We start from the raw sequence: 12,398 nt of genomic DNA on the forward strand, positions 1-12,398 counted from the left end.
TATTAGAACTCAAAATATGAGAATTCATCTAGAAGATAGGGAATCATTAAGCTAGTATCCATTAAAATATCTATAAAACACTCTTCCTTATCAAGAAACTAAATGTGCAGGATTGTAGGAGAAGTCATGTTACAGGATTATAGCTATGTAACGACAAAAATGAAGGTTCTAGAAAATATAAGAATTATGAAAATATCTTTATTAGAACTCAAAATATGAGAATTCATCTAGAAGATGGAGAATCATTAACATTGTATCCATTAAAATATCTAGAAAACACTCTTCCTTATCAAGAAACTAAATGTGCAGGATTGTAGGAGAAGTCATGTTACAGGATTATAGCTATATAACGACAAAAATGAAGGTTCTAGAAAATATAAGAATTATGACAACATCTTTATTAGAACTCAAAATGTGAGAATTCATCTAGAAGATAGGGAATCATTAAGCTAGTATCCATTAAAATATCTATAAAACACTCATCCTTATCAAGAAACTAAATGTGCAGGATTGTAGGAGAAGTCATGTTACAGGATTATAGCTATATTATACCCTGCAATAGTGTTTACCTCGATAAAAATGAATAGAAGCCAAATTTTAAAAGAAACTTTAACACGATTCTGAGACCTCAGACGACAGTAAAACAAAACCTCATTTTCTAGAAAGTGCGCATTTTCTCTCTGCGACTAACAGTCGTGGAGTTATTGCTGAAATCGGATGAAGACTTTCATTCTTTCTGGTCTCAATGATTGTAGATAATTGAATAAAAATATTTTCGGTCTTCTTAGAAAAGTAGAGTACTACATATGGATAATGTTGAATGAATGGATTCTGATAGCATCCAAATTATCAATTAATTCAGCATTTTTAATCCTACAGTATTTAGTAGATGTGTATGTAAAATGTGAGATTCAACCGTAGTTTTATTCTAACCCATACTCCAAAAATAAACTGATGAAAACAATCGAAGTATTTTCCAGAGAGTTATGAAATAATGACGGATTTTACAAAAACAGAAATTTGATTAAAACAACAGCTTAAACAGTATATTTTAATATCAAAATATCATTGTAGACATCCAGGAAAAAGCATTTTCAAAATCAATAACAATAATCAATTTCATTCTAGATTTATCGCAAAAAATCCGTAACTTCAGCCTCTCTCCCACTGTTTGGCAACTGATTCCGAACATAACTGCTAACACGAGTTTTAGACAAGTACGAAATAGATTTTAGAATGTAGTGAAAGAAAATTCAGAAACAGGCATCCTAGTTTCTCGGAATTCATGCATTATTTGAAAAGATTTTTCCACGCGGAATTGAAAATAGATTGCCAAATAACACTTTAGTGTGCTGGCAATTTTTAAAATTTTCATTTTCAAGTACCCGAAAGCATATAGATTTTGTAAAAGTAGTTTTTCTGTAATTGGAAAAGTACAATACAGCTTTGTAAAGAAAATTTGATGCCAGCAAAAACGAAATTGCTATCAATTACTGCTCTAGTTAAATATGCAAGAAAGAAATAATATAAAAACAACTCAAAATAGAATACTTTGGAACATTTTCGAAATCGTTTTTTGATAATGTGCTTTAGAATAGCATAGTTTAAGTTAGAAAATAAAATTTTAATTAGAAATAGCTCTTGATTATCACTATTTTTTATTAACTCTAATATATTTACTAATAAACATGTTAGAGCTTTTTGCACATTTAAATCCCTTATAAATACAATCTCGCCAAATTCAAGCTATATTTTTTTCTTGAAATTGTATGGCATATAGCCATAATTTAAGTAAAAGCTTTAGACTATTATTATAATTATACATAGGAAATATTGATATGTTAATAAATTATGTATGGTTTATAAAAAATATTATAAACTTTTTTTTGTCTATCCTATAAAATATTTCAAAATTAATTTAAGTAAATAATTACCAAAAAAAATGGAGCTGGCAGAAGATAAATATTGCTTACAGATTTTGATATTTCAATTTTAAAGTAATCTTAATATTCTTCATTTTTCAATTTTTTTCTGAAATTTAATTTTTACTGTTATTTTTAACAATTTAAAATTTCTAATTTAAAAACAGTCAATAAAGTTTTTTTTATACAATCAATGTCCACAAAACCATCTTTGTACTTGTTAATTTTAACTCAAAATAACTGCGATTTGATTTATTTTCCCGCTCTTAGGCAATGCCAGCATATGAAACCAACATTAAATCCAACTTCCTTAAAGCTCTGCTGAGTATGATTGCTTTCTTTTTACTAAGCATTTTGGCAGCATCCAGAAACAGATGCCACATTTGTTTCGCTATATTTCTTTTTCTAGGCGACAAACACATGGCCGACCTTGTTCACGAAATTTTATCATAAAGGGTGCTATTGTGATTCCGTCGGGTTTCCTGTCAGCTAGCACACATCTAAACTCACGTAGCATTTGCACTTTCTTACTTATAGCATTCTTGTTCGTAGTGGGGCTTCTTATTGAAGCTGTAAGGTTCAACAAGGTCAGACCGTATAAAGAGAATTCGATTCATTCGTTATTACCTCAAAGCTTCTCAAAAGAACTGCTAACTATTCTTAGAACATTTATTCAGTGGCATAATTATTCCCTTAAATTCGTGCAGATTGTTAAAATGATATTTGTGCTGTTATTATTTATAAAATAGTGTTTAATTTTCATGATTCACATTTCAACATTTAATTATCGGAAAGAAGATAAATTTCTCTTATTCGAACTGATTTTTAATCGTTCTTTAGCTCAATGATTTATTTGACTCACAAATTAATTGAGAAAAATTTTTTTATATTAATAAATGTCTGTAATATATTTTTACTTGTTACTTCTGTGATATCATAAGTCTGTAACTTACACTATGTCATTGTTTTGGATTAAAAATCTCTCAACATTTCCGGATTTTTTCAAAAATAACTAATCAAAATAGTTAAATTAATCCCCATAGTAAAAGGCATGTACAACGTAAGTCCATTAAGTTCTCTTTCTCCCATAAATAATCAAAATATTATTTTCTATTAATAATTATCATAAAAATAGTAATTTAACAATTCTACCAAATTTCATGATATTAGAGCTTTATGCACTCGTGTAAATTAGTTTCAGTTAATTTTAATCTTTCCCTAAACTTACAAAATATTATTCAATATTATTTCAAAATATTATTTTCTATTAATAATTATCATAAAAATAGTAATTTAACAATTCTACCAAATTTCATGATATTAGAGCTTTATGCACTCGTGTAAATTAGTTTCAGTTAATTTTAATCTTTCCCTAAACTTACAAAATATTATTCAATATTATTTCAAAATATTATTTTCTATTAATAATTATCATAAAAATAGTAATTTAACAATTCTACCAAATTTCATGATATTAGAGCTTTATGCACTCTTGTAAATTAGTTTCAGTTAATTTTAACCTTTCCCTAAACTTACAAAATATAAAAACTATTTTCCAAATTATGATGTGGAGGTGCTCGTGACCACTTTGTCACACCGCTGAATTTCGAAACATCATGACGTTGCCGTTGCTTTCATTAAAAAAAAAATTATGAAGAATGAATAGAATTTTTTTTTAAAAATCTAGACTAAAAAAAACTGCCGACGTTTTTAAATCATTGTTTAATAAATATTAATTTTAATCATTAAGAAATTCGGTACTGGGTGAATCATAAATCTCAATACAAATTGGGGAAAGCAGTGACTCATCTTGTTTTCATTTTGAGAAAGATGAATCACTTGTAAAGAAACACCACTAACTAACGAAAGAAGAACGAATTGACATTCTGTTGGATGGTACAACTCCCTGCCAACAGAATAATATCTGTCAATTTTACCTTCGTTAGGGGTGTCTCTTTTCAAGTGAGTCACCTTCTTAAAATGAAAACAAGTTTAGTCACTGCTTTCACCAACTTGTGAGGAGATATATGATTCGACGTGTATGTTAATTATATAAGAACAGTTTGTGAATACGAAAAGGATTGTTACAATTTCTTTTATTTATTTATTTTTTTTGTGATAATTGAAAATGAATTCATATCATATAGCTAATCAAGGTCGAAAACAGGAACTTGATATTGTAATTTTTTTGTTTTCAACCCACACCGGCTGGCCACCTATAAGGTGATGTGGTGGCTAACGTTGTACGTTCAAGTCACTGTGCGATTTTCTTAGAGGAAGCCGCCATTTTGAAATGGGCTTATTTCAGTTAACTGCTTCTCAGCTAAATAGTTCGTCAATATTTAAACTTCAAAATGATGCTTGGTGATTTTTTTTTCTGAGTAAACCTAAAACTTTTGGTTCACTTACATCTGTGCTGAAAATATTGTTGTATGCATCACCAAATCATCAGAGAATTTTCTAGAATATTCCAACATCTATGCACCAGCAAAGTGTGTGATCTCGGAATAGAAACATTCAAGGACCTCTAATTTACCAATCATAATTAATAAATATGCTTTTTTACTTGCAGCTCTTTAATTTCTCACAAACTTTGTTTCATTATAATTCCGATTTATTTTTGAAAAATGTACTTCCTGTTGGTAGTTTTTACATATTAGACAAAAAACACTCTGAAAACTTTTCTCAGCGGTCTGAAATAATTCAACCAAAACGGAAACATTTGGAATAGAAATAACGGAATTTGTACAGACAAAAAAAAAAAAAAAAAAAAAAAACCGTTTTGGTAAATGGGACAATATCTCTGCTGTCAAATAAAAAGTGTAAATTTCTTTTCATAACTTAAAAAGCTGTACGATGATTTTGTAACTGTAACAAAAAAGTTTGAATGAATTAAATTAAAAATTAAAAAAATAAGCACATAAAGATTATAAAATATAATTTCATCGATATTTTTCATGGATATTTCATGGATATTTTTTTTCTAATTTGCTACATTTAATTTAGTTAAAATGATGCAATGTTTTCTTACTTTCCCTCTTGCTGAATAATGCAATTTATATGACTAAACAAACCTAAATATAGCTATATTAATTAAATACGCGAAAAATCTTTTTAAGATTACTTAATCGCTAGTGAAAAATAATAATAGAAAATTTTAAAATGAGACATAAATCAATCTAATCTGATTAATGGACTGTAAAATATTTCCATTTTCATTTTTTATGGACTTTGCGATTTTATAAAGTAACTAATTGCGTGTACTTTTGGCATTTCTAGGAACAGAAATACATTATTGAATATATTTATTGATTTTAAAAAATCTTATTTACTGAAACCTTATAATTAATACGCAAATTAAGAAGTAATTATAACACTTTTCAAATAACTTTTATGTCTAAATAACGGGTATTAGAATCTCCGAAATGTCAACGAAATAAACGAGAACAAATGATTTTTTTTAATAAATAATATTCTCCTATCGTCTGCAACTTTTTAAAAATTAAAATGAAATGATCAGTTGCACCAAACGATTTTTAAGTATTTTAACTTCTCGAATAATTCCAAAAGTTAATTCCTCCCCTTTAATTACCTTTTAATAAACATATAATACTTGAGTAAAAATTGCGAATGTTAAATCGCAAATAAAACTGTTTTAAGTAAATAAATAAACTATTAGAAGGGATTTGACTTTGACTCAACCAAGTATACAAATAAAAGGGAGAAATAAATTATATCTCCACTCTATGTAAATGGCAACACTAATAATAAATATAATCTTTTCTATCTATGGAAACACAGATTCTAATCCATAAATTGTCAGGAAACTTATCTTATTCTTTGTGGCATTCGCGAGCAAAATATGAAGAAAAGTTTTCCAATAATTTGGATTTCTGTAACTTACAAATCATTTATGAATTTTAATTTTTATTTATGTTTTAATATTTTATTTATATATTTATTATTTATAATTTTTATTTAATTATTTATGCATTTAATTCATATTTATAAATTATATATATCTTCATTTTATTTATATTTCATTTTCTATTGTCTCACAGTTTCATATATATATTTTTTTTTTATCTAATGTTATTCGTCTGCTCTCTTTTTCAGAATTTGTGAATATCTTGACAGGCAAGCAATGATGACAAGGTGCTACCTGCTTGTATATATTTTTACCAAGAACACGAGACAAGCACACCACGAATCTTCTTCCCTGATCCTCAACGACGATGATGCTCAAAGTGAGACCCAGATTTTGAAGAACTTGGTCTGACGTGCTATTTTTTTATGAGAAGATCTACTACAAGAGCCGTTAGCCGTGCGTTCCCTGTTTTCTTTCGTTTTTGCCACCTCATGGTTCTCACAGACTGTCCGTTGCCCGATGGTATATTTCCGCGTAGGCAGCTGGATGTGTGCACTGTTTTCGACTAACAGCGCCATCTTCCGTCGCTTGCGTGCAAATGTCATTTTTAATGATTCACTTGAAAGTTCTCATTCTTCGGAAAGTTTTTAGTTCTAAGCAAAACTTAAAAATTCTTCTCTTACTGCTTTATTTATTTTTTAAAAGGCAAATAACATTAATATTATTATTATATTATTACATTAATTATTACATTAAATTATTAATATTATTTAACATTAATATACTTACTTTCATTGGCCCGTATGTATATTATTTATATTATGGAGAACAGGGTAAAATTTGTTGATAGCAATAATAAAAAGAGAATGCAGAAAGAAGCTCTACGAAAATTATCGTTTATTGTTATTGCTATAAAATATTATTACTTCATGGAACTTCTTTTCGTCAAATTTTCGAACTTCTGAATTAGTTTTTTCATTTAAGAGAGAAAATAAAAATTAACTGCGAAATCTACCTTTTTACTAATTTTTTTTTATATTCATTGTGCATATCATTTAGTAAAGTTTTTTATGCATTAATCTAATCCTTCTTGTTATCCGTATTAGATAAATTTCAAGTTGAAATTTGAATGAAAAAAGAATAAAATTTGGCTCAATTTGAAAATGCCATGATGACCAGATTCAGAGTTTACTGAATAGAAATGTTGTATTTGTTTAATCTGTTAGAAAGCCGTATTCGGAAAATATCGTTTGCATAAGCAATATTCAAATATCTGATAATAACTTTTAATTTTATCTCATTTTTCCTAATTTTTTTAAATCAAAATGCTGTAGTTTAGAAAAAAATAATTTAAAAATGCATTTATCCTATTTATTAAAAATATCATGCTTTCCTAGAAAAATTTAGATTAATTGAATTAATTTTAGAAAGCTTCTAGTATTAGAAAATATAATTTTTTTTTTATTGCAACGCGAGACTTTTACTGCTGATATTATTTCGGCAATGGAATAATTACTTCCGTCATTCACCACATGCAAGATCAGCACGTGTTCTTTAATGTTCTGCAATTCGAATTCCACAAATTCGCATTGAAGGTATTGCAGATTTTAACTTAAGGATTTGGGCAGGCTGCCATTTTGTCTTCAGCCCAACTTCTGAAAATAACTCGCGTCTGAAATGGATTATTTTCGTGTGAGACAATGAGGGTTTGCCTCGTCTCATCTTCTCGGTGAAAAAGTACAAGATGATACAAGTTTAGATAATGAAAGAAAGGGATAATCTGATATCAAATGAATACAACATACAGTAAATCTTAAAATACCAAAGAAAAACTAATAATACAAATAACATCGAGAAATAATATTAAAATAGAATATTTTTCTTAGTTTTGTTTCTGATAATTGTAATTATATTATTTAACTATCGCACAAGCGTTTGCTATGCGAATTTTTTAATAAATATTTAGATAAGCAGGAATTGAATATCAGTATCAAAATCCGAATATAACTAGAATTCCAAATTCTTGATAAAAAAAATCTGTTTATTCCTAATAAAAAAAATACCAACTCAAAAATAATAATCTCAGCTATAAAGTCAGCCAACTGATTAGTTATACTATCGAGTGGTTGTTTACTTCCATGAAATTACTTCACTTCATTTTACTTAAAAATGAAGCAAAATTTAATTAGAAAAGGAATTCTTTTAATTGTTCATAACTGAATAAATTATTTCTAAATAAAGACGAATGATCAATAAAACTTGTATTGTGCATACAGAATTTTAAAAAAATGTTAAATTCAAGCAATTTTAAATATAATCAGTAACATTCTATTGATATTCTTATTTGAATTAGTGCATTCAACAGCAAAAGTATAATCCTGAACCTCACTTAAAATTACTGTTCTTGTTAGAACTCTAGTATAAATTCTGATTGCTAGTTCAGTGATGATAAAATTAGAATATATTTTTATCTAGTATCGTAGCTATTAGCAGAAATGGTATTTTTGAAGGAAACTTGTAAATCAGTATTGCGTCCATTTCGCAAAACAGCGCACTATCCAGTTGCCTACTCGAGGACTGATTATAAAAAAATCTTCACCTATTCCAGCTTCTGTTTCTGTTGTCCGAGCGCATTTTTAAAGTATTTTACTTTATTTTTCCTCACTCGTCTGTTGAATTTTTAGTGTTCTCTGCCCTCGGGGTACCATTTCCTTTTGTGAGTACAATCTAGTCGTGGCACCGTGTTATTTTTTTTTTTTTTTTTTTTGTATATAATAAATGTAAACTATATCATTGCATTGCTTTCCTATTTTCTCTATAACTACACATATCTCTTACATTTAGACAGTGTCTTACATTATAGTGTTTTACCCTATTTGTAATAGAATCTTTTCTATAACCACCCTCATCTCTTATATTCAGAAATGATCACGTCTTATTCTACTTGTAACAGAATCTTTCCGATAACCACACATCTCTTATTCACAAACAGCAGCTATTTATTCTACTGTAACAGATAACCTCAGTATATGACAATTCAAGTTAATAGCCCAGCAAAAACTACTGCATGCATCATAAAATACAGTCCAGTATTCCTAACTATCATTCTGCTGCATTTTAAAAGAATTGATATATTGTAACAAAAATTAATTTTAAAAAAACCTGACTGCAACCTCCTTATCACATAAAGCTACCAAGCCTGATGATATCGACTATATCAGCCATATAGCATTTCGAATAATTTATATCTTTATCTACTTTTTAAAACATTATGTTGATAATTTTATAAAACATTATGTGTGATAATTTTTGTTTACTATCAAGTCCTGTAATAACACGCAATAACTGCAACAGCAAAAAATAATAATTCTTTTTTTGTTGTTGTTGTTATTGCAAATGAAAGATATTTTCTTATAGTTTATAAATATTTTATTGAATTATATATTTACATTTTGGCCCAATATCTTTTGCCATCTTTCTGACCGTAACATGATTCTTCGCGCATAAAATTAACGTATTTTGCTGACAAAAAAACTATCTACGTCATTTTTACATCCTCCTTTGAAGTAAAGGTTTTGCCGTATAATATATTTCGTAGAAACGGTACAAGTAATTATTCGAAGGAGTCAAAACTGGAAAGTATAGTGGGGATCTTAACACATCTTATCCAAGATATAAAAGCTTTTAGCAAGTTATCATATTTTTATGAAGTCCCGCATTATCCGGGTGGAACATTATACCTTCTCTATTGATCAGTTCTAGCCTTTTCTGTTTGACTGATTCATTCAGTTTGGCCAGTTGATGACAGAATACATTTCAAAACTATTGTCCAGTAGAAGGTTTTTAAAAAACACACACACAATTTCCTTGAAACCTTACCAAATAGACAGCACCACTTTTTTAAAAATCAGTTTTCGAAGTAATTTAAGCTGGTTCATCCTTTTTTTAATAATATTATACTCTACGATCTCATGCCTTTTTTTAAACACCCCATTTCTTGTCCCCACTGCTGCTATTTTTGAGAAACAAATCAGATGTCAAGACGACGGACCAAATTCCTTTCTGTAAGAACATGTGGGACCCAAACGTCGACTTTTGAAATTTAAACAAGACGGGATTATGAACAATCAAATTTGATCATTTTAATCTCTCGGCGATCCCACGAGTTGTTATTATGCGATTTGTATCAAACAATGTCTTTATTCTGCCGTCATCAGCTTCAAATGAGCTTAAAGAATTGGTGCATCTTCAACATCAAAATTTTGCAAATCAGTTTTGGCATTGATATATATTGTCAATACATCCTCTCCATACAAACTCAATAATATTTCTTCTTTGCTTGAAAGCATTTTTGCCTTTCGATAATAAAAAAGTAAAATATGCCGAAAATGCTGTTTTCGATTTTCCATATTCGATATGATGCCAAACAAAATATATTGCTCAGAATCAGACTTTTTCGCAATCACGCTTTATTATATCATATATCAAAATATATTATGCGGCTTAAGTGTGAAATTGATTGTGAATTAAGTTAAATACAAAAATTTTTGTGAAAAAATACAATAAAGACATTAGTCAATTTTTAGATTACGAGGCGAGATCAGATCTCATCTTACAACGGTGATTTTGATTGAAAAATAACGAATTCCTTTTTGTTCAATCCGTTCGTTTGTAAGATTTCTTCCAACACTCATCTTCCTTCATTAGTAATTAAATTAGGCTTGACACGATGAAACAAGGAAGAAAAACTATTAATAAGGCGAGTAAAGACTCCACAGATCAGCTCCTCGAGAGCAATCAATTATGATTATTGTAAGAGCCCAAAAGCAAGAGAGGCATCAGTATTACATCATGTGCAGCAGCATTTATAATGTTGGGCTAGAAAAAGGCAATAAAAACAGTTATGGTTATTGTGATTAAAACGTTAATTGGTTCAACCATATCGCCAAAAAAAGACGTAATGCTTACGTAACTCTGAGATACTGAGAAACTCCATTTGTGAAATCTTCACTTTTGGATTATTTTATTCTGGGTGGTTCATTGTGGGTACTAAAAACGAGCGTTTTTCCTGATTTTTTTTATCTGGTATGTTATTTTCTTTATCTGTCCTCTATTTTAACTAATCAAAGATGATGAATGCATGTGTAAAAGCAAAGAGTGTCCCTATATTTGAAAACGAACGTTAAAAGGAATCGCTCTAAAAGCCTTTATTCCATATATTGCATAAAACATGGCCAATTTGTTCTTGAAACAGTTCTACTAAAAAATATCGATTACTTTTAAATGCATTGTTGAGTACTATTCATCAGAAGTATTCTTACTTAAGATAAGTTTAACTGTAATGTCAACTGAAATTGTCTCAGACAATAATTCTATTGCAAGAAAACCACATGACATGAATACGTTATCTTTCCTAATCTCGCTTTATTCGCAACAGTTATTGCAAACGATTCTTCTGCCAGTTGTATATCTTTTATCAACATACAATCAAGAAAACTCCATTCTCTTCCCTGGCTTTTACTAATGCGGTGCAAAGAGAAGTTCTTGGAACAAAAGGGTTGCTGTTTGCCCACGTGACCGGTGCTTGTTTTCGAATCCGAAGAGGAACCGGGCAGTCTGCCAGGGAATGCCGAACAGCTGTGACGGCAATGAATCTCCTCCGAAGGGAGGAAGGGGGGGAAAAAAAGCATAATTGGAACATGCCTATCTTCTTTCACCAGATGATATCTGTGCTTTGACTGCAGAATCACACTTAGCACCACAGGCGAGCCGAGATGCGTAATAAGGAAGTGGCGGAAAAGCAGAAAAGGGAACAGATTGATTCAATTCTGTTGCAAACAGTCTTCAACACTTTGAAGTACAGTTTAATGTCCTGGAAAGTGGGAGCCAAAATGAATTGCGCATTAGGATACAAGTATTGCAGAGCGCCAATTATCTGAATTAATTAGGGCCAGAACCAGTGGTGGCTTTCGACAACTTGCGGTCTTTAGCAGAGCATACCCTCCAATACTGCTTACATAGTCATCAGTAGGACTTCTTTCCAATATGTTACATACATATAACGTAGTATCAACAAATTATTGAAGAATAGAAAGTTCTAAAGTATTTTAATTAATTTAATTTCAAAATTACTTAATTTAAAATAATTAGGTAATAATAATTATTATACCCAGTTAACTGTTTCGACCTCTTCGGGAAATGCATATCTAAATTGTGTCGCAGAAATTTACCGATGACGAGTATACTCGTCAAACACAGAGTACGTGTAATATGAAATTATGTTGTAATGAAATGACTTTTCTTTTATTTCAATAAACACATTTATTTATTTACTTAAACTAGCATGCATTTTTTTGCATACGAATGAAAAGAAACATAAAAAATTAATTTATTACTTTAATTTGCTGTTAGAGAATAGTATTGGGCAAAACATGGCACAACGCATAATAATCTTTTATCTGTTCTTTTGATTTCGGTTTGGCCTTAAAATATTTTAAATATCTTGAAATTTCCGAATGCGTTTGAGTTTTTATTAAAATTGTAATTGCAAATTGTCACTACTTACTACTCCTGACGAATAATCTCATCATAACGCAAAATTTTGTACT

General features: G+C 29.3%; 1 protein-coding gene across 3 annotated transcripts in view; it reads left to right on the forward strand.

Moving 5' to 3' along the window:
* The window catches only part of LOC129981865 (calmodulin-A-like), a 315,003-nt gene extending 306,415 nt beyond the window's left edge, over positions 1–8,588 (forward strand). For all 3 annotated transcript variants that reach the window (XM_056092901.1, XM_056092900.1, XM_056092899.1), the window contains one exon: positions 6,039–8,588. In XM_056092901.1, the coding sequence (XP_055948876.1) occupies positions 6,039–6,070 (32 nt within the window). In that variant the 3' untranslated portion in view covers positions 6,071–8,588. The remainder of the gene's footprint in view (positions 1–6,038) is intronic.
* The last annotated feature ends 3,810 nt before the right edge of the window (positions 8,589–12,398 follow it).

Source organism: Argiope bruennichi, chromosome 8, assembly GCF_947563725.1.
Source record: "Argiope bruennichi chromosome 8, qqArgBrue1.1, whole genome shotgun sequence".
NCBI lineage: Eukaryota > Metazoa > Arthropoda > Arachnida > Araneae > Araneidae > Argiope > Argiope bruennichi.